Below are 25,246 nucleotides of genomic sequence, written 5' to 3'. Positions count from 1 at the left end.
ATAGCCAGCCCATCCATGTTTTTCTTGAACACCCACCCCCTTTGTGAAACATCAGCATAATCAATGCCGACTCGGGATATGCTGAACATAATGATGAAGGATTACAACACTTACGATCACTCCAGATCAGATTCTAATCCATGCCTGAGGTAGAGTTTCAACCCAACCTGGTTTGATCGATCACAATTCTTTTTCTTGAATGCTTACATCACCAAAGGGTATAGGCAACAGATGGGGCAATATATGCTGGTGACATTTTGAATGAATTATCATCGTGATTATTAACACTTATCGTGTTGTTCGGAGCAGTGCATTATTGCACATTATGTACACATCATTTACTCCCAACTCTAGCTGTTGGATTCGCTTCACGAACACTGCATCTTGGAAAGGGGATTTCCATAGGAGTTCTGTAGAGATTTGGGATGATTTTACGGGCCGATGACGTTTCATTCAGCAAAATGTCTCATAGTTTCATGTGCAGTGCTTTAAATGAGTCATCGTATGTTGTGCCAACCATACATTTCATCAGTAATGGTTCGTAATCACCGATGATAGATGCTTGAATCTGTGACCTTTTTGAAAATACAAGTTTCCAGGTGTATTGAAATTGTCTTGTGACTCTGGCTCGATATTGCTTGAGGATGTGCAAAGAATAATTTATGTGAATCCAGGCATTCTTGTGTATATTTTATTGATATACCTGCTAACAGCAAGGAGCTCTCCTCATGAATCATTGGATTCTCGGCGATCGTTTCTCGTCGATCACAAGCCTTGCTTAGCAAACAGGGTGTGGATAGCTGTGTGTCAGGCCTATCGATGCTTGCCTAGTATCTCCAACATCTTATAATACAGTAGCAGGAGCTTTGTGCTTGAAAAAAAACACACTTTGCCTTGGACATTTGCTTCACGTGTGTCGATATCATCAACGAAAGGTTTTTATTTGCTGTTGGCACATCGTTAGACCTTTACTGATCTTGAACGATTATTTTGTTTCAGAGGGTATAAGATTGAAATGATGCATACAGGAATGCGTTTCCTTCTAGAACATTCTTGACAGAACATTGAATGCATGTGCGGAGTAAAACTACATGTATGTTGGACAACTACATGTATGAAGGCTGATGTGGATTCTTAGAACCTAGCACTTGAACTCACACAATGGTTATGTCAAACGATCGTGGATAGTAAAGGATTAAAATCAGCAAACATGATGGAATGCATTTCGTAATGTGCACTTCATCTGACTTGATAATCCTTGGTCATATTTTTTTGTATTCCTGATGAAAATCTACACATTGTGAAATTAGAAACATCTTTGGTTTGCCAACTGAGTGACATCCAATTTGTTGGAGTTCCTCAAAGTCAATGATTTTTATCAGCATATAGATTGCCGAATAGATTGAAAGCTTCAGGTGTGCAATATAAAGGAACCTACTTCATGGGGAACAGTTGTGTCATCTTGTCATCCTGACCCCGTCATCACTTGGGATGATCACAATGTTCCATAATTAGCAGGACACCCAGACGAATTGTCACGCCAGAATGACTGTGTAAAGTGTGTTGTGTGAATGTTATCCGACATGCTCAAAGCTTCACTGCAGTCAGCAGCGAGAGAGAAAGTGCAGTCATCTCTCTTTAAACCTTGACAAGGAAGGGATGGATACACATGTATTCTTCTCTTGATATACATCTTTCTTTGGTTAGTATCATTGGATATTTCTTTAAAACTTGGATACCATTCCTGATGGGTTATGAATTGCTTGTAGCGTTTGCACCGGAATTTACACAAAGCTCCAGATTTTAAGGTTCTGTCTATCTCCGATTGCAGTGTTCCAGCTTATAGTGTGGGAAGAGTAGTCACTTCTGTCACAGAATATGGTGTGAAAGTTCTGTCTCTGCTCTATGTGTCTAATTATCAATACAACAGGATAATAATTACAGCGCAAATACTTTTTAATAGTCATTTTGATTTGGAACATGTAACTGAACTTGAACTTTTCGGAACTATTAGTATACAACATTGTATATTTATAAAGCAGAAGGAAGCAGGCTACAAGATCTCAGTCATATTGTAAAATCTCACTTGATCTTTGAGGAACTCCTCTTGGAACCTCTGGCCTTATCTTTGAGGAATTCTCGGTCACATGCCCTTTTTTTTGGACTCTCATTTCAACAGTCATCCAGCCCAGGACACTCTTTAGTAGTCCTTCAGGGACTTCACTAACTTTGTGGAAAATTTGATTCGTGTGTAGCGACTTTGGTTGTCTTTGAATCTCACGATGAGCAGTTCAGAGGAGGACCGTGTTGATGGCCATCTGCGATGTCTTGAGATACTTCCTTGCATGCAGGGCGTGACTGATCAACCACTCACAGAGTATGTCCAATCGTTCTTGTAACATCATGATAGGATTATGCATTTTTTAAAAGATTTACTGGTGATGAGTTCTGCGCCACCTGCTGCATAATTGTTTCTGTCATGCTGAATTTGCCATCCAGTTGTTACTACCATGGTAACGATGCTCAACAGCCAATCAAAATAAAGGATTCCCCGTGACCTTCCATTGGATGGTTAAAGTTACATGTTCATGAGCTTAAATTGGCAGAGAAGCCCCGGGGGGGGGGGGGGGGGTCAAATATATTGCTGTACACATGCATGACCATATTATTTCCAAACACCTCAACAAGTTTTTCTCTGTGTGCAAAATAACCCCCTAAACAAGTTTTTCACGGGCTTTATTTACACATTTTGGCGCCAAACAAGTTGTCGCCAGAGTATAACCCCAGGGAAAAAAACATACCCTAAACATGTTTGGCTAGTCTTAAAAAGAAAAAGCTTTGGAAAATATACCCTAAATACGTTTGACCCCGCGATTGATCATTGACCAGTCTTTCAGTGCACCCTTTTTTTCTTCTAAATCTGTGTTTTTGATACCCTTAACGAGTGCACATGCGGCCCGTGTCCAAAACTGAAAAACACCCCTTTAAACATCTTTTTTTTGGGGGGGGGGTCATGCATGTGTACAGCAATATATTTGACTGCCCCCCCCCCTCCCTGGGAGAGAAGCAAGAAAGAGCATTGTAGATTGAGCTAGTGCTCAATCGCTAGATATGATTTCTGTACTTGGATGTCTTTATTGACACCCCATCTCTTACAGTTTGGTTTAATTTTAGATATGAGATTTGCTCCACTTGCGGAAGCTGTCTTGATGTTTTTGTTTGATAATGAGTCAATGAATTAAAAATTCATTGAAAAGGTGGTGGCTTTTTAAACCTTTAAATCTTATTTAAAATCTTCCATTGCTTTGCAAGTTATAGAATGGATCTTATGTTTAGCTGAAAGCCTATAATTGAAGAGCATTTTCTCAAAAGGAGACCATTGAAAAAAAAACCTCAAGGATAAGTCTTGAGGTTAATGACAATTGTAAAAGAGACATTGTAGCATCAATGTGGAAGAAGACTGATCTAATTTCAACTTCTGGACAATACCCATGCACCAAAAGCAATATTGTTTGCAGCAATGCTTGTGAAGTCAAAATACGAGTTGACAGAAAATGGGTCTGCCTTGTCGTGGATGCTACTGAAACGCAAGACAAATTTCATTCCAATTTTCATGCAAATGAATTGGATATATTTATTTGTGATCGTGGAGTCGATTATAATCAATGCCACTGTATGGATTTGATAGTTTTCCACCATCATTGTGATGTGGTTGGCCTTCGTCGATAACATGCATTTATACATGATGTATAGATGGAAAGAATAAGCTTTGGCAAGCAGTTGGTGCCCGGTGGGCATGAGGGAAATGTAATAGGTCCGGAGCATTCATGCTTGATTAATGCTCAGATTATTTTTCCCCCAAGGGTTTTAGTTTTTGCTATATTTAGCTTCTCTTGCAGCTAATTTGTAAATCTTTCCTCCGGGCTGTTGGGCGGGCGGGGATATATCTGTTTTTATTCCCTTGTATTTGTAGCACGTATTCCGGCACATAATTCCCCCTTTCTCTTTCTGTGGAGACACATTAGGTGGTTTCAGACCGCCTCGAAGTTCGCCAGTTCCAGGTATTCTCTGATCGGGAAATTTACCCCGATCAGAAAATACCAGGTATTTTGGCGGTGTGAAAGCAAACTACGCGTAATATCCCCGAAAGAAAATACCCGATAAATAGTAGGTACTTGGCGAAATTACGAGAACTTTCGCGGGGATTTTTCCAAGGTCGTGGGTATTTTGGCGGTCTGAAAGCAAATTACGGGAACTTTTAGCCCAGCGCGTCGTTGGGTGCGGCGCCGTGCATGGGCTGCTGCTGGGCTAGTGATTTTGAATTTCGCGCCTTGCTGCTTATCAGACCATACTGCGCATGCTCGTAACTTCAGGAACTTATCCCGAAGAGTATGTTTCAGGGCGGTGTGAATGCAGGAATAATTAATGGGTATTTTTCAGCCTAAAAAAGTTCTCGTAATTTAACGGGGATTCTTGTGATCGAGGCGGTTTGAAACCACCTATTGTAAATTTAGGACCATAAAAAATTATCAATTATAAAGAAGTAAAGATCTGTTCATGCCATAGCCCAAAAGGGTTTGTACATGTATGCCCCCAGCCTTTTTAGGGCTAAAGTACTTAAATACATATTTTCTCTTAATTCTCCATTCACTATGGCCTAAATGTGGGACATGTAAATGCAGGGAGGATATGCGGCCCCAATACCTACCGGTATATAGAGGTAGTAATTTATCATTTCTTTTTCGCTAATACATTCATTACAGCATGTGGGGAGGCGAGTGAGGTACATATACATGTACATGATGTAGCCGCACAAATTATGCCACCAGTGTCTTTTGAGTAATATTCTGTTTGTGCATTAATTTGGTGCATATTAGGGCAATTAACGTATGCGTATCGGTTCAAATTTGTCATTGATTTTGAGTACATGTAATTAGATTGATTGGGTATGTGCATATGATTATATAAAAAGGAGAAACAACTGATTACTCGTAGGCTGCATTTCCCTGATCTATTACATCAAAGCTGACCTGTTTCGTGACTTCAGATACCATGTAAATTTGCTTGCAAATAAATATACCGTAATAGTATACATGTATCACGATCAATTTATCTTGCTCATCATTTTCGGTATTATGGCTTCTGCGTTCACTGCATTATTAGTTGGTGTAGAGGTGTTGTAGCTCAGGGGATAATTCTCTGGACTTTGAACCACAAGGTCCGGGGTTCAAATCCCACCGCAGCACTCGGGTCCTTTGGCAAGGCGTTTATCTACATTTGCCACTCTCCACCCAGGTGTAGTAAATGGGTACCTGGTAGGAAGTAATTCCTTGAATGCTCGAGCGTCCGATCAGGGTAGCCGTGCTAAAGCGGGGGTAATAGTATGCAGCGCTTAGAAACATTTGTTTTAAGCACTATATAAATGTTGCATATTATCATTATTATTAAATTGATGGAATGTTTCCTATTTTGATCTAATTTTCCATGAACATGCAGCTCTAGAGTATCTACAGGGATAGAAGATTGCCCCACTGACTAAAGTTGGAATAAAAGATTTTAAATTGAAATTTTGATAGTAATAGTGGATTTTTTTTTGGGGGGGGGTGGGTTTATTATGAATGCTAAATATAAAAAATCTTTTTTGATTGCCTTATATTATTTTCATAATCACGTGATGATGCTAAATCTAAATTAGTGCATGTCGTAAAGGAAATAAAAGATTACTTCAGCAAACCACTAATAACATCACATCCAGGATGCTATCAAACTCCTATTAATTGCTCTCATGAGTAATTAAAGCAAAATAAGAGTCCTTCTGCCTAAACACATGTATGCCTGAAAGGGGCACATATGTTTTCATCATCAGCTTGAGTTTGCGATTGTTTCAGGAGTAAGGTTTATTGTGATGTCATGGTATATGAATAGCGACAGTAGTAGTCACGTATTAATAGGCTGCCAAGTTTGAAAACATTCAGTTTTAGATTTATGCGAGTTCTATAAGGGGATAACGTACATGTACTGTATTATACATGTACGTGTAGACAGTATTTTCACTTGTTTCCCCCCCAGTGTATTCAATCAATTCATTTAGATATTTTATTCAAGCAGTTGTATTTGAAGTGTCATGTACTGCAGTGTAAATAAACTGCAGAAAAAGTAAAAAAGCAACATCCTCTTCCAGAAAAGGATGTGAAAATGGTGGTTTCTGTTGCACCTACATTGTACAGTGTAAACTATTAGAGTAAATGTGATGTGATAATGCGACTTGTTAGTATGCCTGTGAGTCATAGTACATTGTGGGTTGTGCTTCGGTCTCGGCTGATTACTGAACCTCACTTAAATAGTGCTCTCCCTAATTATAGAATACTGACTCAAAACACAAGGCAAATTGAATTTATCAGGGTCCACATGTTCAGGTAACCTGTACAGTATATTGCATTTTGAACAAGTCATGTGATGATGTGAATATGGCTGCCAACTTGCAATCTCTACTCCACCCCCCCCCCTCCATCCCCACCAACAAGCACTTTCTCATGCCTAATTGCATAATGGCTTACAGCATACAGTGTATTCCAACATTGAACAAAATTGTACATTATAGATTTTATCATTGGGTAAAATAAGTTGAATAGATTCACAACTCCTGTATTAGTCACATGCACACATTATATAGCTTATTGCATGTAGCTAGCCCGGGGGGGGGGGGGGGCAGTCAAATGTATTGCTGTACACACGGGTGGCCAAATTATTTCCAAACATCCCCTAAACAAGTTTTTTTTCTGTATGCAAAATAACCCCATAAACAAGTTTTTCGCGGGCTTTATTTACACATTTTGGCGCCGAAACAAGTTGTCACCAGATATGACCCCGGGGAAAAAACACACCCTATACGTTTGACCCTGCAATTGACCATCGACCAGTCTTTCAAAACTACCCCCTTTTTTTAAATCAATGTTTTTGATACCCTTAACAAGTGCACGCGCGGCCCGCGTACAAAACTGAAAACACACCCCTTTAAACACATTTTTTTTGTCACGCGTGTGCACAGCAATATATTTGACTGCCCCCCCCCCCCTGGGTAGCTAGATTCATATTCTGAACTTTAACGTGGTCAGTTGCTTCTAAAACTTACCTTCTATAGGTTTGAATCTCAGCCATTAAGGTTCAGTATTAAGGAAATCATCCAAAAGTTGGGGGGTAACCTACAAAATTCTAAAGAAAAGGGAACAGCATTATTTACAAGCTCTGCTTTTTGTTTGTTTCCTTTTTTTTCTCATCAATGAATTTTAGCCATTATAGATTTTTTTCCCCTATATACATTATGTATGTTTTAAAGATTTGGAAAATAAAATCATTTTGAATTGAATTTTGAATTTGAACCTGCCTACCAGATTGAAAATAGAAATAAATCATCTAATATGTCATCTAACTTTTATTAGTACGTTTGGTCATATGATGCTGTGAAGACCAAGAAATAACAAAATTAGAATCAATATGAAATAATCAAGTATGAGTATCATTCCATCTAGATTTACCATAAAACATGGAGTATAGAGAATACTGTTAAGCATGGAGAATAAGGTTATATCAAAGTTGTAATAACTTGTAAATTTCCCGGGAAATTTAGGTTTTTCCCACCCAGGTGCATGGGAAATACTGGGGAAAAACTTGTAAATCCGAGGAAGTATTAGATGTACAGGGAGGTACAGTGCAATGCAAGAATATGCTCAAAAACATCAGGCAGTGCCTGAACTGAAAGTATTCAAGAAGTATATTTTGTAGTATTTTCCTGCGTTTCCAACTATTTCCCATTTTCCTTCAAAATTATTGAGGTGGTCTTTGATGTTATTCACCCACCAGTATTTCCCAGTCAAGCCAACCCTGTATCGTATGTGCTTTGTGTACAATTCTTGGTAATTCACGCAGGTCTTCAATCTGTTTTATATTTAAGAATTTTGTCTCCATGCTAAAGAACTCTATCCGTCCTTCATCGTTAGGCCCGTTGTTGTTGTTGTTCTGGATCCCTCATTTCCGTGCCAGTCCTGTCATCTCTCATTTTCTCATAGTGGTAATGCATGCTAAAAAATCAATGTGCGGGGATCATTATACCATCCATCCCTCTTGATTTCATATCGATTGAGCCCCCTTTTAGAGGGTTGTAGGCTTTCATTCCAGACCCCCTTGTTTGTAGTGATAGCAAGTAAATAGCTGAAAGGGTATAGGTTGCACATAACTTGAATTTGAGAAAAGGCAATGTTGATCTTTCAAAAAAAAACACGTATGTAGTTGATACACGGTAACAAACGAGATAAGATGGAGTGAGTGAAACTAGCTACTTTGTTTTCACAATAAGTAGTGTGAAGTCCTAAGATTCCTTATAATTGTTTCACATAAATGTAGACAAGAAAAAAATGTTCATTAAATTTGATGTTTTGAATTTTGTGTTATTGTAAATTGATTGTTTTATAATCCTTTAATTGGCAATAAATCAAAGACGAAAGATTGATTGTGTGTGTGTGTGAATCGGGGGTACATATCTCGGATAGGTGTTTGAAAAGCTGCAAAATTATTGAGGGAAATCATTCTCAAACATTTGAATTGTTTAAAAAAAAGAGTAAAAAATGCATTTGAACAGAAAGAAGTATATTGTATGTATAGTTCACTTTGCAATGTTTGCTACATTAGTTTAAAAGTACCGGTACTCTAATAAGATATCTTCCTTACAAATTTAGATGGTGAATGTTTCTGCTCATGCATTTTGTGAGATGTAAAATTGTTGAGGGGAGGGGCTGTGTATAAAGTAGCAGTTCGCATTGATAATTTTAGCATCGCATGGGAATGATATGGTATTCTGCTTCCATGTAGGTCTACGTGTACATCAGAAACGGGCATCTCTCAGCACATTACTCTTGTTATTGGATTCTTGCTTGCCCACTTAAAAATATATGCACTTTCCTCACTCCCTGTGGAGCATTCCAGCAAGAGCACCCAAAGTGCCATAGTAGTACATCTGCTTTCAACTGTAAACTATTCATTGATTTGAATACAAAGATCTGTAGATACCTATGAACTTGCTCATTGAGACTGCAATCAAAGACTAGTCTGTTGTTAGAAACTGGTAATCCATGAGCCATCTTGCTGTGTGGTGATCACGTCAGACTGCTGGAATGCTATTGGGATGCCCTGACACGTCCACATCTACTGCAGATCGCAAGAAGCCCAGCTATATCCAGTGATAGCGGAGGCAGCTGGGAAATAGTCTCCATGTGCAGACTCTAAGTTGGTTTATTGAAGATGGATAAAAGAAAAACAGGGCGGAAAGCTAGTTTTAGTATTGCTAGCAGACTTTTTGTAACAGTTGACAGCATCAAGTTATGCTCTGAATTGTGTAATACAGTATGTTCTCAATATTTGACATTGACGATAATTTGGCAGTGAATCAAACTGAGATCTAGTGAATTGACAAGAATTCATCAAAAAAACATTGTATAATATAATATATTGAAAAACAAGATCATGTCATCTCTAGCCTGGACTATTTCATATTGTAAGTTTAGTTTTATTTTGCAAAGTAGACGAACGATTAGGGATTTACTTTTGAGGTTGTGTCTACATGTAGCTTCATAAGTTTGGGCTACGCACAGGGTTTGAATGTCAGTAACAAAATTTCAGACATCGACCAGTAAAACTAGGGACGTTACGTCGAAGGTACAGTCTATCTATTTTTTTTTCCTGAGCGGCCGTAAGAGATGCAAGGTGCATGATGATGGCCTGTTGTTAAAGGGGAATCCAGCCTTGGCCATAAAATGTTGTGTTGGGAAGGAGAAAAATAATTTAAACAGAATGGTGAAAGTTTGAAAGAAATCGGACAAGCAATAAGAAAGTTATAGCTGCTTTAAAATTGAGATCACTAATAGTATGTAGATTTCAAATTGGCAACTGGGTAAGTAAATTATGACAAGGGGCAAGGACAACTTTCCCATAGGCCATGTACTTTATTATCATGGATTTGTGGTTTTCTCCTAAGTACCCATTCCCCTGGGGCAGTAATCTAAATATAATCCAGGTAGTATATTGTTTTATGTCCTCATGAAAGAAAAATATAACTTGAAATAAAACCTTTGGAAAAAATGACATTTTAGCCATAATATGTATTGGAGTACATGGAAGAGTAGTCCTTGCCTTACATCACTATGACATCCCATATGAGGCCAATTTGAAGTCTCCATGGGTATAGTGATTACCAATATTTACAACTTTTAAAAATTCATAACTTTCTTGCTGATTGTCCAATATTGTTCAAACTTTCACCTATCAACTTGTCTGATTTTTCTTTTTCTTATAAAAACAAGTTTTTATTTGGGTTGGATTCCCCTTTAAGCCCTGATAGACTGATCCATTCTTTCTGTTTACATTCTCAACATTCTGTGATAGACAGAAAATATGTTGTTCAAGTTGTGCTTAAAGGTGTCCATGAATTCTACCGTGGGTCCACCAAATGGTACTCTCCGTGTATACAACTCCTCAAATTGACTAGCTTGTAGTAGTTACCATCTGGGTCCTTTGTGAAGACTTGTTGTATATAATAGGTGCACAATCTCTATTAAAAAATCAATTGAAATTGAATTATTTCAGTAGCTATAAACCATTCTTGCAAATTTGATTCATGCGTTCTTTGGCAGTCAGGCAAAATAACCATCATGAATACCAGTAATATTGGTCATTATTTCTAGTAGGTTGATTTGATGCTCAGTTTTACCAGTGTATAAAAGTGTAATCTTGTACACTTTTTTTTGTGATTTTATGCCCGTCAGCTCATTGGAATGGATGTGTTTTGTTGGCGAGCTGTATAAAATAACGAGGGTTATGACTTTTCTTTGCTCATGTCTGTCATATTGACATACTTAGATGTAATAATAGAAGTCTACACAAATAATGTCTCACTTAGTTAAGAATGCGGAGGCTGTAGGCTTTATAGCCTTCATGGCATTGAATGTATTCAATCAAAATTTCTTCCACTCAGGTGTTAAGTGTATATCAAAGCAGTCTCAATGTGATTTGATTTCCCATTAAAGACGACTGCCTGAATCCATGTAGGAACTTCGGTTGTGTCTGTGTGGCAAACTGCGGCTATGTTTCATCTCATGATGATCATGTGATATAGAAAAGCATGTTGCCATTCTACCAAATAAAAGAATGAGTTTGAATGAAACTCAGGCGAAGCCCGACTGAGGCCTGTCCACATTGTCTTCCATCTATTCAGGCTACATGTTCAATGATACATGTAGTTTCACAATTCTTTGGGTAAGACACTGATAGAGGCCCATATTTCTAGGAAAGTTCTATCAGCTTATTCCTCTCCAACATTTAAGATAAGAGTGAGGAAACCATTTTGTTGCATTACATGTATTCAGTCTACAAATACATATCATTTCTCCTACACTTGTCGGAAGACATGGGAACGTGGGTAAACTCAAATTCGTACAATCATGGCAATCAATCCATTTGATCGAGTCTCTTCTGTTTTGTCGTTTCAGGAAGGGGTGGAGCAATTCTGCTGCGGAGGAGGATCAAAACCCCATTCAGCAGGAGCCAACGGAGGTCAAGATGTCGAAACCAAAGAGCCAGCAGCTCCCTCTACACAAGGTCATCATGGTGGGGAGCGGAGGCGTTGGCAAATCAGCGCTCACCCTACAGTTCATGTACGATGAGGTAAGAATCTCGCGCGTACTAGGGAGCTTCTTTGTCTGAACAGAACTTGGGAAGATTAAATTTACAGGTCAAGTCCACCCCAGAAAAATATTGATTTGAATAGATAGAGAAAAATCAAATGAGCATAATGCTGAAAATTTCATCAAAATCGGATATAAAATAAGAAAGTTATGACATTTTAAAGATTCGCTTATTTTTCACAAAACAGTGATATGCACAACTCAGTGACATGCAAATGAGACAGCCGATGATGTCCCTCACTCACTATTCCTTTTTTTTTTATTGTTCAGATTGTACAGTATTTCATTTTTACAGATATGACAATAAAGACCAACTTGACTGAACCATATAATATTAAACAATGCTAATTCCAAATGTTCAGGGAGGAATTAATCGTTGTTTCACTTGACAATGAGGAGAAAATTAGAATATTCCATATGATAAAATAAAAAGGAATAGTGAGTGGATGACATCATCAGTCTCCTCATTTGCATATCAACCAGGATGTGTGTATAACTGTTTTGTGAAATTAATTGAAACTTTAAAATGTCATAACTTTCTTATTTTACATCCGATTTTGATCAAATTTTCAGCATTATGCTAGTTTGATTTTTCTCTATTTATTCAAATCAACAAATTTCTGGGGTGGACTTGACCTTTAACCTTGCATGGTGGCTCAGTAGTAGGGCACCTTCCTCATGAACGGGAGGTCGTGGGTTCAATCCCAGTCAGATTCATACAGGGTACCAAAGACTTGGAAAAAAAGGGATCTTCCGTCATCTTGTCAAGTGCTCGACTTTAACGAATGGAGAAGGGTAAATAATCAAATATTCTGTTATAGAGGGCCCCCTTGGAAATTAGCTAATGGTTGAAATGGCTACCCTTGGTAAATAAGAGTAATTGTTATTATTCTAACTGCGAGAATGTCATAAAAAAACATGGAGATGGATTGTATTTATGTTATCTCTGTACAGGGGGACTGTTAGCATGGATTTACATTGTTCTCTGAGCTAACATACAGTATGTATAATACAGTATACATTTTTACATATGTGCATGTATCATCAGATACATTATTTCATACTTGTCACATAAGGAGGATATTTTCTGTCATCATGAACCATTAAAAAAAGTAAAATTTTGTTTGCATTAAAATACAAAGTTTCCAATCAAAAAGGAAAGTAAGTAATCAAAATGTTGTTTCAAACCAAATTGAAATTGAAAGTGGATACCAAACAATTTAATTTGTTTGTACGTTTAATGTACATGCATTACTGGTGTTTTGTCATAACAACAACTCAATCAGCACAGACTTGAAAGTTATGATATGGAGCATGCAAGTATACTAGCCTGAAGCCTGCACAGGCATCTTGAATATGAGTTTGAAGAAGGAAATGAGAAGTAATGTAATTATTGATCACAACCAGATGTGAAAGTGAATGAAATATTCACAACATGAATTCAATTTGATCATATTTGCATCATCCGCCTACGTGTGCAGTCATTGCATATGTACGGATTCAAGATGTTTACATGTAGTTTCTCATTATAATCATTTAGATATTGAGTGAACTACAATTTACATGTGATGTAGCTGTGTTTAAAATGTGGTTTCCCTTTTTTTTTTGCTACCCGGGCTACACCTGAAGAGAATGCAGAGTTGCAGAATTATACTTTTTTTTGTACACACATGTGGGTATATTCTGCATAGTTCCCATTGTATTCATTACGGTACTCACAATTAAAAATACATGTAAATGAAAGTAGTTGCATTAAACACTGAACTCACGAAAAAGTCTGTAACACCAGGCTTAATTGTCACTATATCATCGAGGATATAGATCTGGTACAGTTACATAAACTGAACTTTGTGAAATCTACGCTGAAAAATGTTCACACTGAAGATCACCAACATAGATAAGCGCACGTGGGACAGTGTATTATTATTGCTTTGAATGTCGGCCCAACGCTTGACCCGAATCCTGTGCTTATTTGCTAATTTCTCAGCAATTACACAATTTCTTCCAGAATTCTTTGGCACATATTTTTTATTTATACAAACAGACACTTTGGTGCTCATTTCATTGGATTCTGTACGAACTCACTTTGAAATCGTTATCACAACTGGCATTTATCTTTAAATGATAACCCACTCTATGCCATGACATTTATTTGTAAGATATTGGGTAATCTCTCACAATCACTGATGCCAAGCAATCACAATTGAAGGTATTTTTTTGAATATATCCTCACTGGCTCACTATCATAAACAGACTTTTGATGCTAATTACAGCTTGGGGATGATATTGGTATTATTTCATGAATTGTTTAAAGGTTTGGCTGCAATTTTGTTCAAAACTACATTTATCACAAAAATGGGTCATACAGGAAAACGGTGTCATTACAACCATCTCCAACTGTACAATAATTACATGTTCATTGAACCTCTCAACCAAAGTCGGTAGACCGGTTTATTTCCAGTTTGTCCAAATGCTAACTTGTCTACTATCATTTGGTCTACCATCAGTTCGTCCACGATCCACATGGTCTAATTGCCAATCAATCACCATTTCGTCTAATAACTAGTTGGTCCAATAGCCATTTAGTCCATATACCATTTGGTCTAATTGGACTACATGTAAGTGTTTATTGTGCAAAATGAATGAAAATGAGTTGGATCATTAGACCAACTGGTTATGAGACAAAATGGTCATAGACGAATGGACCAAATGGTTGTTAGACGAAATGTTGAGGGACGGAGTGACATTAGACTAAATGAAAGTAGACCATGTGGTGAGAGGATGACTTTGCAGTAGATGAATTGGCAATTTACCAGTAGACCTACATATCACCCTGAAACAAGGGTACTTACTAGATATCCAACTTTTCTGTTTTTCAGGGGTAAATATTGTACTTGTACCTTTCATTGTGCAATTTAAAATGGTGAAATTTTGGTTGTATTCAGATACATTTACATGTATCTGCATTTACCCCACCCCTTCTTTCTTCTACCACCTTTCTGACCCGGGGGGGGGGGGGCAGTCAAATATATTGCTGTTCACATGTCTGACCCCAAAAACATGTTTAAAGGGGTGTTTTTTCAGTTTTGGATGCAGGCACTCTTAAGGGTATCAAAAACACTGATTTTCAAGAAAAAGGATGGTTTTGAGACTGGTCAATGGTCATTCGCGGGGTCAAACGTAGTTAGGGTATGTATTTTTTCCAAAGCTTTTCTTTTTTTAAGACTAGCCAAACGTGTTTAGGGTATGTTTTTTCCCCCGAGGTCATATTCTGGCGACAACTTGTTTAGGAGCCAAATTGTGTACATAACGCCCGTGAAAAACTTGTTTAGGGGGTTATTTTGCACTCAGAGAAAAAAACTTGTTTAGGGGGTGTTTGGAAATAATTTGGTCACGCATGTGTACAGCAATACATTTGACTGCCCCCCCCCCCCCCCCCGCTTCTGACCCATCATATTTCCTCTGTTCACACTCCAGTGAACATTCTGTCGTGGGGTGTGAGGGTGACATAATGAGTGGAGATACGTACACAGCTAGATTATGTAAAGCCATAATGACTCATCTCACCCCGCAGGAAGATTATGAAGCACTTCACCCGCTGCAGGGGGTTAAAGTTGTCTTTTGAACGGAAGATGCACCTGAGACGTTCCAGTGATGTTAATACATAGTTGTCCTGATGATAACATTTAAAGTGAAATGAAACCTTTGGAACAAGTGGGCTTGTATGGAAACAGAAAAATCAAAGAATAAGATCAAAGGAAGTTTTAAAAGAAAACGGGGACAAATAATGAGAAAGTTATGAGAATTTGAATATTTCGATCACCTACTGTATGTGCTATGGAGATCCTCCTCCCATTGCAATGCGACAAAGAATTGTGATATCCCATGTGAACAACTTTCCCTTTGATGGACTATAAAATGCCCTCAAAATATTTCTTTTTGCTCTTTCTTATGATTCAAACTCTATCCATAATATATTCTTTGAAAATCTGTATTACATGCCCTCTTATAAAAAGAATACATGATCTATTGATAGATGTGATAAAAGAGGCAGTTTAAGTGGAATGTATACAAAAGGTAATGGGAAAGTTATTCACATGTGATATCACACATCTTTGTCGCATTGCCAATTGGAGGATCTTGTACATTGCAATAATGATCTAAACTTCAAATGGTCATAACTTTCTTTAATATTTATTCAATTTTTCTCAAACTTTTGATGATCTGTTTCTTTGATTTTTCTGTTTTCGCACAAGCTATCTTGGTCCAAAGCTTTCATTTTCCTTTAAAGGGCACTTTTCATTGAGTGACAAAGATAGGCTATCACTGCGTTGTGAGTTTCACAATACTGGGAGTTAATATTGATTTCGATTAAAACTCAATTCATTATGAAAAACAAAATGACTTTGGAAATTCATTATTCAAATATTTAAAAGTTACATGTAAATGAATGTAAGAAATAAGAGTCTGTTTTATTGCTTGAATCTGAATTGTAATATATTCTTTAGCAGTCATTGACACTGATTGTGGAAGATGATTTTCATGATTATTTGACAAAGATAGTGCAGCGTCTGAAGTTCCCATGAATATGGATGAATCACCAAGTAATGTATGATCGATGATCAATGATGATATAATAATTGAATGTACTGTAATGGTCTGAAAGCTTCCGAAATTATGCACGCTGTTCATAAATGTAGACGCACTGTGCAAACCTGACTCTGAATAATCAATGGTAATGAATAATAGATGGGCAAACTCTCTTGAGTCTAGTTCTGTGGTTCAACAAAATACATTTCAACCAGAAGTATTTTCCTCTGAACATTACCAGAAACCATGAAGTCTTTGACTTTAGATATGAGAGTCTCCTTTCGAGGTATTGTCCAATTCGGCAAAGCATTGCAAGAAATAAAGATAGTGCAAGCAAACAATATCTTTTTCTTAAGATGGAGAACCAATTTGACATAGCAGGAAAAAAAAAATGGCGACCCAGGGCAAATTTGCCTTTTAAAGGGATGGTCCGGGCTGAAAATATTTATATCTTAATACATGGAGTAGAATTCACTGAGCAAAATGCAAAAAATTTCATCAAAATCGGATCACAAATAATAAAGTTATTGAAGTTTAAAGTTAAGCAATATTTTGTGAAAACAGTCGTCATGAATATTCATTAGGTGGGCTGATGATGTCACATCCCCACTTTCCGTTTTCTTATGTTATTACATGGGGAAAAATTTGAATAAACCGAATTTCATATAATAAAATACAAAAGAACAAGTGGAGATATGACATCATCAGCCCACCTACATGTAATGAATATTCATGAAGACATGCCTAGAACTGTTTCACCGGATTAATGCAAATCTTTGAAATTCAATAACTTTGTTATTTGATATCCGCTTTTTATCAAATTTTCAGCATTTTTCTCTGTGAATTTTACTCTATTTATTGAGATATAAATATCTCCAGCCTGGACTATCCCTTTAATTATTAATAATTTGGTTGATTTCTACCATTGATTGCAGTGATTACTGTGAATCATCAGAAAAAATGAGCTGTTCGATCAATCGTAATCGTAACACAAAGGTTAGCGATCAATTTTTCGACTAATTTTTAACGATTGAATTGTACATTGTAGTCAATGCAATCATTTGTATAAAAAAATGCTCTAGTTTATGCTAAGCTTTGTGTTATGGGCCCTTGGTCTAGATGGAGAGGAACAAGAATGGATAGATAAATTTTGGAGGAAGGGAAGAAAAAGCCGAGGAAGGGGTGCAAAAGAACACATCTTGAAATTATGAAATGCATTTTCCTCCTTCACCTTCTGAAGTGACCTACCATTTATCAACGGTAATTGTTTGGATACCTTTTTATGGTAAAATATAAACTGTCGTCAGCATCTCTTGATGCTCCGCCAACAACACCTTCAAAAGTCTTAATCTTCATGACTGTATATGAAGACGTTTTAAAGAGAACCGAATAATCTTGAAAGCCTCACATGGAAATATGATCTTAGCTGGGTTTTTTCTTTCTTTCAAAGTGAATTCTTGCCGAGTGTTTTCCCCTCCTTGAAGATCGTGATGTCAGCTCTCTCTCTCTTCGACCCTCGATTGATTTCCGTAGCTGCTTGAGAGGGTGGCTTGAAGTTGAAATTGGTGTGAAGTCTCACACACACACACACACTCTATTTTGATGTTGGATAAGAAAGAGTCCCGTAATTCATTTGCCCCCCCCCCCTTCTTTAAATTGTTCCATCCCATGTACATGTATGTAACCTTGCCAATATTGACAACTGCATGGTAAAATTAAATAAATCAATCGTATTTTTAATTGGGTATACATTTTACAAGGAGATGATCCATCGTAATGTAATCTGCTATTGTGTCAAACATTACACACCCTACAAAAAGTGGTAATGGAATGATATTGGTAATGCTGTTGGTACTGCCTTCCATCTTTGGCATTGATTATGGATAATACTAATCTGATTTTTAATATCTGATAGTGTAGGATTATAAAAAATGTCATTTTATATTCATTCTACATGTAAATGGTCAAATACACTCAAGTGCTATTGTGGGACTATAAGTACTAGTACCGGTACTACTCTGACTGTATTCCATTGCCAGTTTCATTATACACTTTATAATATGTGAATTAAAATACAGGGATATTGATCTCTGTTATATATGCAGAAACCCAACCGTTTGATTTTTTTATCTCAAGTAAAATCAGAAAATATCAGACTTTTATCATCATCATAATAATCATCATAATCATCATCACCAAAATTCATTATGATCCTTATCTTCATCATCATCATCATATTCATATTGTTATTGATAATAGTTTTTAAAAATCTCAGTACAGACATTATTAAGGGAGCATGATGTCGCCAGTACATGTATGTTAATTAATCATGAAAACAGACATCTTGATTGATAGCTAGATCAGAGTTGGTAGTAACCATCTTTCTTTTTTCTTCCTTACCACACTCAGTTTGTAGAGGACTACGAACCAACGAAAGCAGACAGTTACCGCAAGAAAGTCACGGTAGACGGAGAGGAGGTTCAAATAGATATTCTAGACACGGCGGGCCAGGAGGATTACGCTGCAATAAGGGACAACTACTTCAGATCCGGGGAAGGATTTCTATGTGTCTTCAGTATAACAGAGCAAGAATCGTTTGCCACGACAACAGAATTCAGGTTTGTTCACTCACTGAAAGTATCTTGTAATTCTTCTTCATCCTATCTCATATTTTTAGAGTTGTCCCGTGGAGCAAGTGCTCAGTTAAATATTTTAAGCTCATCAAAGATAAAAAGTTTCTGAAAACACTAATTGAAATGTTATAATAGAACATGTAGATAATATCCACATGAGAAATAGCAATTTTGTTTTTTTCTAAGGGAATATTTTAATACGAGGTTTTCTATTTTTCAATACGTTCACATATTAAAGACATTATACTTCACATATTTACAAACATTTAAGCTGCAAATTTAAATAGTAACAACGTATGTTTATACATCTACCACATCATAACTGTTTATAGGGCATTTATTTTCATGTTATATACATGTAGTATTGGTAGTAATTAATTAGAAAAGTGACATGAACTTTTGGAGTCTATAGAGTTTACATTGAAGGGTCCCTTAATTAGTAATAGTCCCGAACAGTGTATCTTTACAATATTGTACTCCATATACATGTGTGTTTATTTGTTTCACCAGCAAAATGCTTTGTGGAAACAAACATGCACTTTGCATACATGGGGTATAGGAATTAGCCACATAATTGGCACTTTAGCCATTGCTCTCACTGTGAAATTACTTTATGGTGATACCCTGGCCTATTACAGTTAAACCACCATGAAATCATGATATATCAAATTTATCTTCATTTAAGTCCATTTTGTATGGTTATACGGTGGCTTATGAATATGTGCCCCATGCCTTGTTTATCAGTCGGCCAATTCAATGTAAACTACTCAATTCTTCTCTGTTTGTATTCACTTAATAGACACTCTGACCTACATGTTCAGATATTTCTGTTTCAAAGTGGTTGAAGTATCCCTGTATTATGAAAAAAAAGAGCAAATTTGCGTTTTCCATGCTCGATAGCCATTTCTGATAATTCATATTTGTTCTGCATCCTTGGAATATATACTATACAGGACTTGCACTGTTTTGTCCACTTTCATATTTATTGTCTTTGAAAAACATATTTTCTTTATCAAGATGATATTGCAAATATAGTGAAAATCTATTATCATTTTTTACTGAAGATTAGATTGTTCCTGTAAGGTGGTTTTGCCTGCAAGATTTCATCTTATACAGTCTTATTTTTTAATTTTGATAAAAATTGTGGATTTTTTTGCAAATGAACCAAAAAATCTATTTTTGATCACTTAAATGTTACATTATCTCTTTGATGTGGTGTGGCTTTCCAGATTTCATCTAATAAACAGATTTCTATTAAAAAGAAATGTAAAAAAAAAAATAATAATAATGGATGCATAACCATAGCTAATGTAATGAAATTATCGATATATTGCAAATGAAATATAAATCTATAAATCAATTTATCACTGAAGATTTGATTATCCCTTTTAAATATGATTTGGCCTTCCAGATTTCACCTTCCTGTGCCGTGTCTTCCCTGAATGCATGCAGTATGATATCCAGTGTGATGAGATTAATTAATTGTCTTATCCACAGTGAATGTCCCCTAAAGCTCTGAAGCAGCAGGCATCCCGTTTGATTGGGTAGCATTGAGTCAGTGTCAATGGCAGGGTTTTTTTTTCCATTAGAAAGGATTTATGTCGGGTTGGGAATCTGCACAACGATGGGACTTTTGATTAAGCCCTGTGTCTCAGTTCCTGTGTTTTCAATTGGAAAAATGATTAAAGGAGGAGTATGCCCTACAAAAAATGATTGGAATGATTGAAGAAAATAGAAAAATCAAACAAGCAAAAATAAGGCAGAACTTTATAACATTTTGATTTGGTTTGTTTTTTCAGTACACAGATATGAAAATGAAATGAAAGATTCAGTGATGGCCATTACGGGTGTCAATCATTTATAAAGTTGCCCCAAGATCTGCTACAAACAAATATTCCAGAAAATTTAGAAAATCAATTTTCTACATCCTGTACATTAGGATAAATACATGCTTTTACAGGAAATTGCTCCTTGAGCAAGAAAGCACTTGAAAGAAATTTAAATGCCCCCCTCCCCCAAAAATAAAATTGATTTTAAAAAAATGCCCCAATGTGGCAAAAATAGCCCCTAATGATTAACATATTTTCCTACCCGTTTCTTCCCATTGGTCTTAGTGCATTATAGATAGAATCACAATAGAATCACTGAATACACATTGGGTGAACTTCTATTAAGCAGCCCTTGCAAAAGGAAGTAATATTTGTAATGCATTGGTATAGGTATTTAATAGACTCTAATTCAGAAATATGAATTTGAGCATGATTATGCAAGCTTGCTGTGTGAACACTTGCATGAAAAAAGCCAATATATATGTAAATGATGGGGATGGGCTTTCTCCCTGTGGTTATGCCCTAATTAAAGGGTGTTTATAGAGAATCCAAGCATTGATACAAGGAGATGATGAAAGGTAAATGGGCACTCCATCAGGGAGATATTTCTATCCTCATCAGTATCCTAATTTCATATCCAACTCCGGAGACAGGGAAATGGATTTTCATTTTTTTAGTATTGATCCCTCTGGTGCAAGATCGGTAATGGAAGAAACCTGTATTACATTCTAATTGAGCTGTAATGATTGATTTGGTATCGTTCTTTTGCCTTGAATGAGTTGTCTCTTCGATCAGCTTTTAATCGCATCCTTCGTTTTCCCCTTTCAGTCCTACCTTCCCCTACATTCATGTATATCCCCCCCCCCTCTCTCTCTCTCTCTATTTCTTTCTCCTCTCATTCTCTAATTACAGTATCAGTTTCTCCTTTTTGAGAGGATTATGCTCCCTGAATGCTAGTAAAATATTATTTGAAGGGAAGCATGTACTTACAAAAATGCAATTTCTAGTGCTGTTCCAGAATCAAAGCTGTTAGGATGGAGCTAATCATTATGACGTTGATTGGCATTTCAATGAAAACAGTGATCAACCAATATTTGAAGATAATTTAAAGTAGTTGCAGTATTAGATTTAACAAGAAAGTCTGTGAAACTAAGATTAATTGACACTATACATGTAATATTGTTGATAATGTCGTCTGTTGCAGAAAGAGTCAAAAGAGTAAAGAAAAGTTAAAAAAATCAATTGCAAGTCCCAAATGCGCGCTGTTTGGTTGGTTGAAAATCAAGTTGCGTCTGATTTTTTGAGTTGTGATTGATTGCAACTCTTTCTGCAACGGGCCCCAGATCTGGTACAGTTACATAAACTGGTGTTTGGTCCTGAAATAAATTAGCTGTATGACCACAGTGTATTATTATTGCTCGGAAAAATATTAGACTTGTCACTCAAATCCTGTGCTTATTTTGCTATTTTCTCAGCCATTACATTGTAAATGTCTCAATTTCTTCCAGAACCCTTTAGCACAATATGCCAGATACTTGGTTGGTCGTTTCATTGGATTTTGTACGAACACAATTTAAAATCATTACCAAAACTGGCATTAATCTTTGAGAAGACAAATTGGCAACTTTTTTACTTATGAAAGTTGATTGTTAATTTTGACCTGTATGATGTCCATACTTGCATGTATTTGAACCTATGTAAACAGGGTAAGAACATTTAAATGATAATTGCCAATTTGACAAGGGTGAGCAAATCAGTTCCTATCTTGAAAAATATCTTCCCCTGGCTGTATGCCATAGCGTATCCAGCATCAACTATTACCGTGTTTACCCTTAATCGGCTTTTGAATGCTGCATCGGCTCGTGGTTCAGAACCGCGAGCCGATGCAGCATCGGCTTTTTCATAGCGTGTAAACGCGAGTAACTTGCATCGGCTCGCGGTTCAGAACCGGCAATTTGCACCACCCAAGTAGTAGGTTCAGAACCGCGAGCCGATGCAGAATCGGCTTTTTTACTACGTGTATAAAACAGAAAGCCGATTCTGCATCGGCAATTTGTGCGCATTTCATTTACTTTACCATTGTGACGTAATTGTAAGTGCACTGATCCAGCGTTGTCTTTATTATGACGTATATTGTTGGTGTGCGTATCATTTCAGGTTTTGCATCGGCTCGCGGTTCTGAACCGCGAGCTGTAACAACGTGTAAACGCAAACCAAAAGCCGATCAAGTGTAAACACGGTATATGACAAACAAATGTATGGGCCCATCCGCCCATGCACAAGCATAATATAGTCACTATTGTCGCCAGAAAATTGGGCCCATGAAATGCTTTGTAAGATCTGATGCTGGAGGATACGTGCCTGGTGTGGGTTGTTGAACTTGACTAGATTGTGTTTAATATGAACTCTCATTTATACCGTCTTCTCTACCTTTTTATCATCCCATATTTCCCCCAGGGAGCAGATTCTTCGAGTGAAGCATGACAAAACTGATGACCAAATCCCCTTTTTACTAGTCGGCAACAAATCAGACTTGGCAGACAAGAGGCAAGTCAGCGAAGAGGAAGCTTCGGAAAGAGCAAAGACGTGGAACGTGCCGTACGTTGAAACGTCGGCCAAGACGAGAGAAAATGTTGATAAAGTAAGAACAGGCACTGCAGCTCTAGGGGATGTGGGTGCATTTGTACATTCAATTCTTCTTTTAAAAAAAAACAGTTTAAAATGCATTTTAAAACACTTTTGAAAAGGTGTTTTGAAATGCATTTTAAAATGTGTTTAAAAGGTGTAGTAAAATATGATTTATATTGATTGAAAATGTTTTCAAAATGCTTAAACGTTGAACCCCCAAATAACTGGGTAAAAAAAAAAAAAAAAAACCTTGGTGGGGGCTAACCTAACAAAATCTCTGACTGCAATTGTTTTAGGCCTTTCCTCATAAGACACGATATCAATGGCATGCTATAGGCAGCTTTTACATGCCACAGACGTGCTCCAATTTGTGTATTTTTTTAATGCTCATTCTTGTAAGGCCTATCTTTGCTCGTTGGTTAACTGCTTTTCCCCCAAAGACCTGTAGCACGCACAGCTAGCTAAAATTGAAAAAAGAAAAGAAACTGAAAGATGAATCCTATATAGCCGAGGGAAAAGTAAGGATTAATCAGTAGATCTATGGTGAGTTCCTGGAAAACCGTAGTGGTTTTGTATGTAGGATTTGTAATCACTCAAGAAAAAGGAACATGTTGATTAAAGCATGGTGTTGATTTCATGTTGTCAGCCAATCTCTCACATCACAGATTAACACAGCAGGCCAGGGTCCCAGAATACAAAGTTTAACAATCATCTTAGATTGGTTTTTTTTTTTCATGAATGATTACATGCATTGACTACAATGTACAATTATCGTGGAAATCAAACGTGTGATTAATCACTAACCTTTGTGTTATGGGACCCACGAGTGACATCACGATGAGATCTCAAACGGCATGCATGTGAAACACACGGTAAATTGCCAATTCGTCTGCTGCCAACTCGTCCACTCACCACATGGTCTACTTTATTTAGTCTAATGCCATTCCATCCATCAACGTTTCGTCTAATAACCATTTGGTCCAATAATAATTTGGTCTAATCACCATTTCGTCTATGACCATTTCGTCTCATAACCAGTTGGTCTAATATCCATTTCATTTCCATTCATTTTGCACAATTAACACTTTAGTCCAATTAGACCAAATGGTATATGGACTAAATGGCTATTGGACCAACTGGTTATTGGACGGAATGGCATTAGACTAAATGAAAGTGGACCATATGGTGAGTGGACGAACTGATGGTAGATCGAATGATAGTAGAAGAGTTGGCAGTTGGATGAATTGGCATTAGACGAATTGGAAATCTAACACACTATTTTGATTTATCATGAATGTCATTGTCATTGAATGAAGCATTTGGTGATCAACCAGTTTTTATCAACCATTTGTTTCATGTATGTAGGGTTAGAGTTAAGATTATGGATCTCACTTTATGTGTTGAACATTTCATGTAATTTTACGGCTTCACAACAGGGCAAATGGGGCTTCGGGATATGCTACATTGTATATTCACCCATACCATACACAAATTGCTGGTTCAAGTTTAATATGAATATAGTCTGCAGGCACAGACCCTGTGATCAACAAGTGGGTCTTCGCACAAGACTAGCACATAAAACTATTTGAAGAGGGCCTTCAGTACACAAGACTCTGTAGGCTGCGTATTCAGACCCCTTAACCAGAGTGAAGGGTTTGCATTGCAGACTATTATGGATGTGCCTAGCAATGTTATGTATTCTCATATTGATATATTCTCCACCATAATGAGGTTAATTTGAGGGCTGTTATTAATCACTTGGCGGTCATTACATCCTAGGATGATTTGAGGTAATTGGATTGCTAATTAAGAGTGTAAAAATAGAACCTTTTTA

The 25,246-nt window shown here is 36.9% G+C and overlaps 1 protein-coding gene across 2 annotated transcripts in view; it reads left to right on the top strand.

The window, feature by feature from the left end:
* Positions 1-298: 298 nt before the first annotated feature.
* Positions 299-25,246, top strand: part of LOC129262620 (ras-related protein Ral-A-like) — a 29,286-nt gene continuing 4,338 nt past the window's right edge. Inside the window, exons 1-4 of one of the 2 annotated variants that reach the window (XM_054900760.2) lie at positions 299-2,377; positions 11,538-11,712; positions 18,732-18,940; positions 23,242-23,425. In XM_054900760.2, coding sequence (XP_054756735.1) covers positions 2,283-2,377; positions 11,538-11,712; positions 18,732-18,940; positions 23,242-23,425 — 663 coding nt within the window. In that variant the 5' untranslated portion in view covers positions 299-2,282. Of the gene's footprint in view, positions 2,378-11,209; positions 11,305-11,537; positions 11,713-18,731; positions 18,941-23,241; positions 23,426-25,246 lie in introns of those variants that run through there. The other variant, XM_054900759.2, reaches the window with a different exon arrangement.

This window comes from Lytechinus pictus, chromosome 1 (assembly GCF_037042905.1).
Source record: "Lytechinus pictus isolate F3 Inbred chromosome 1, Lp3.0, whole genome shotgun sequence".
NCBI lineage: Eukaryota > Metazoa > Echinodermata > Echinoidea > Temnopleuroida > Toxopneustidae > Lytechinus > Lytechinus pictus.
This window is presented reverse-complemented; position numbering and strand designations above follow the sequence as displayed.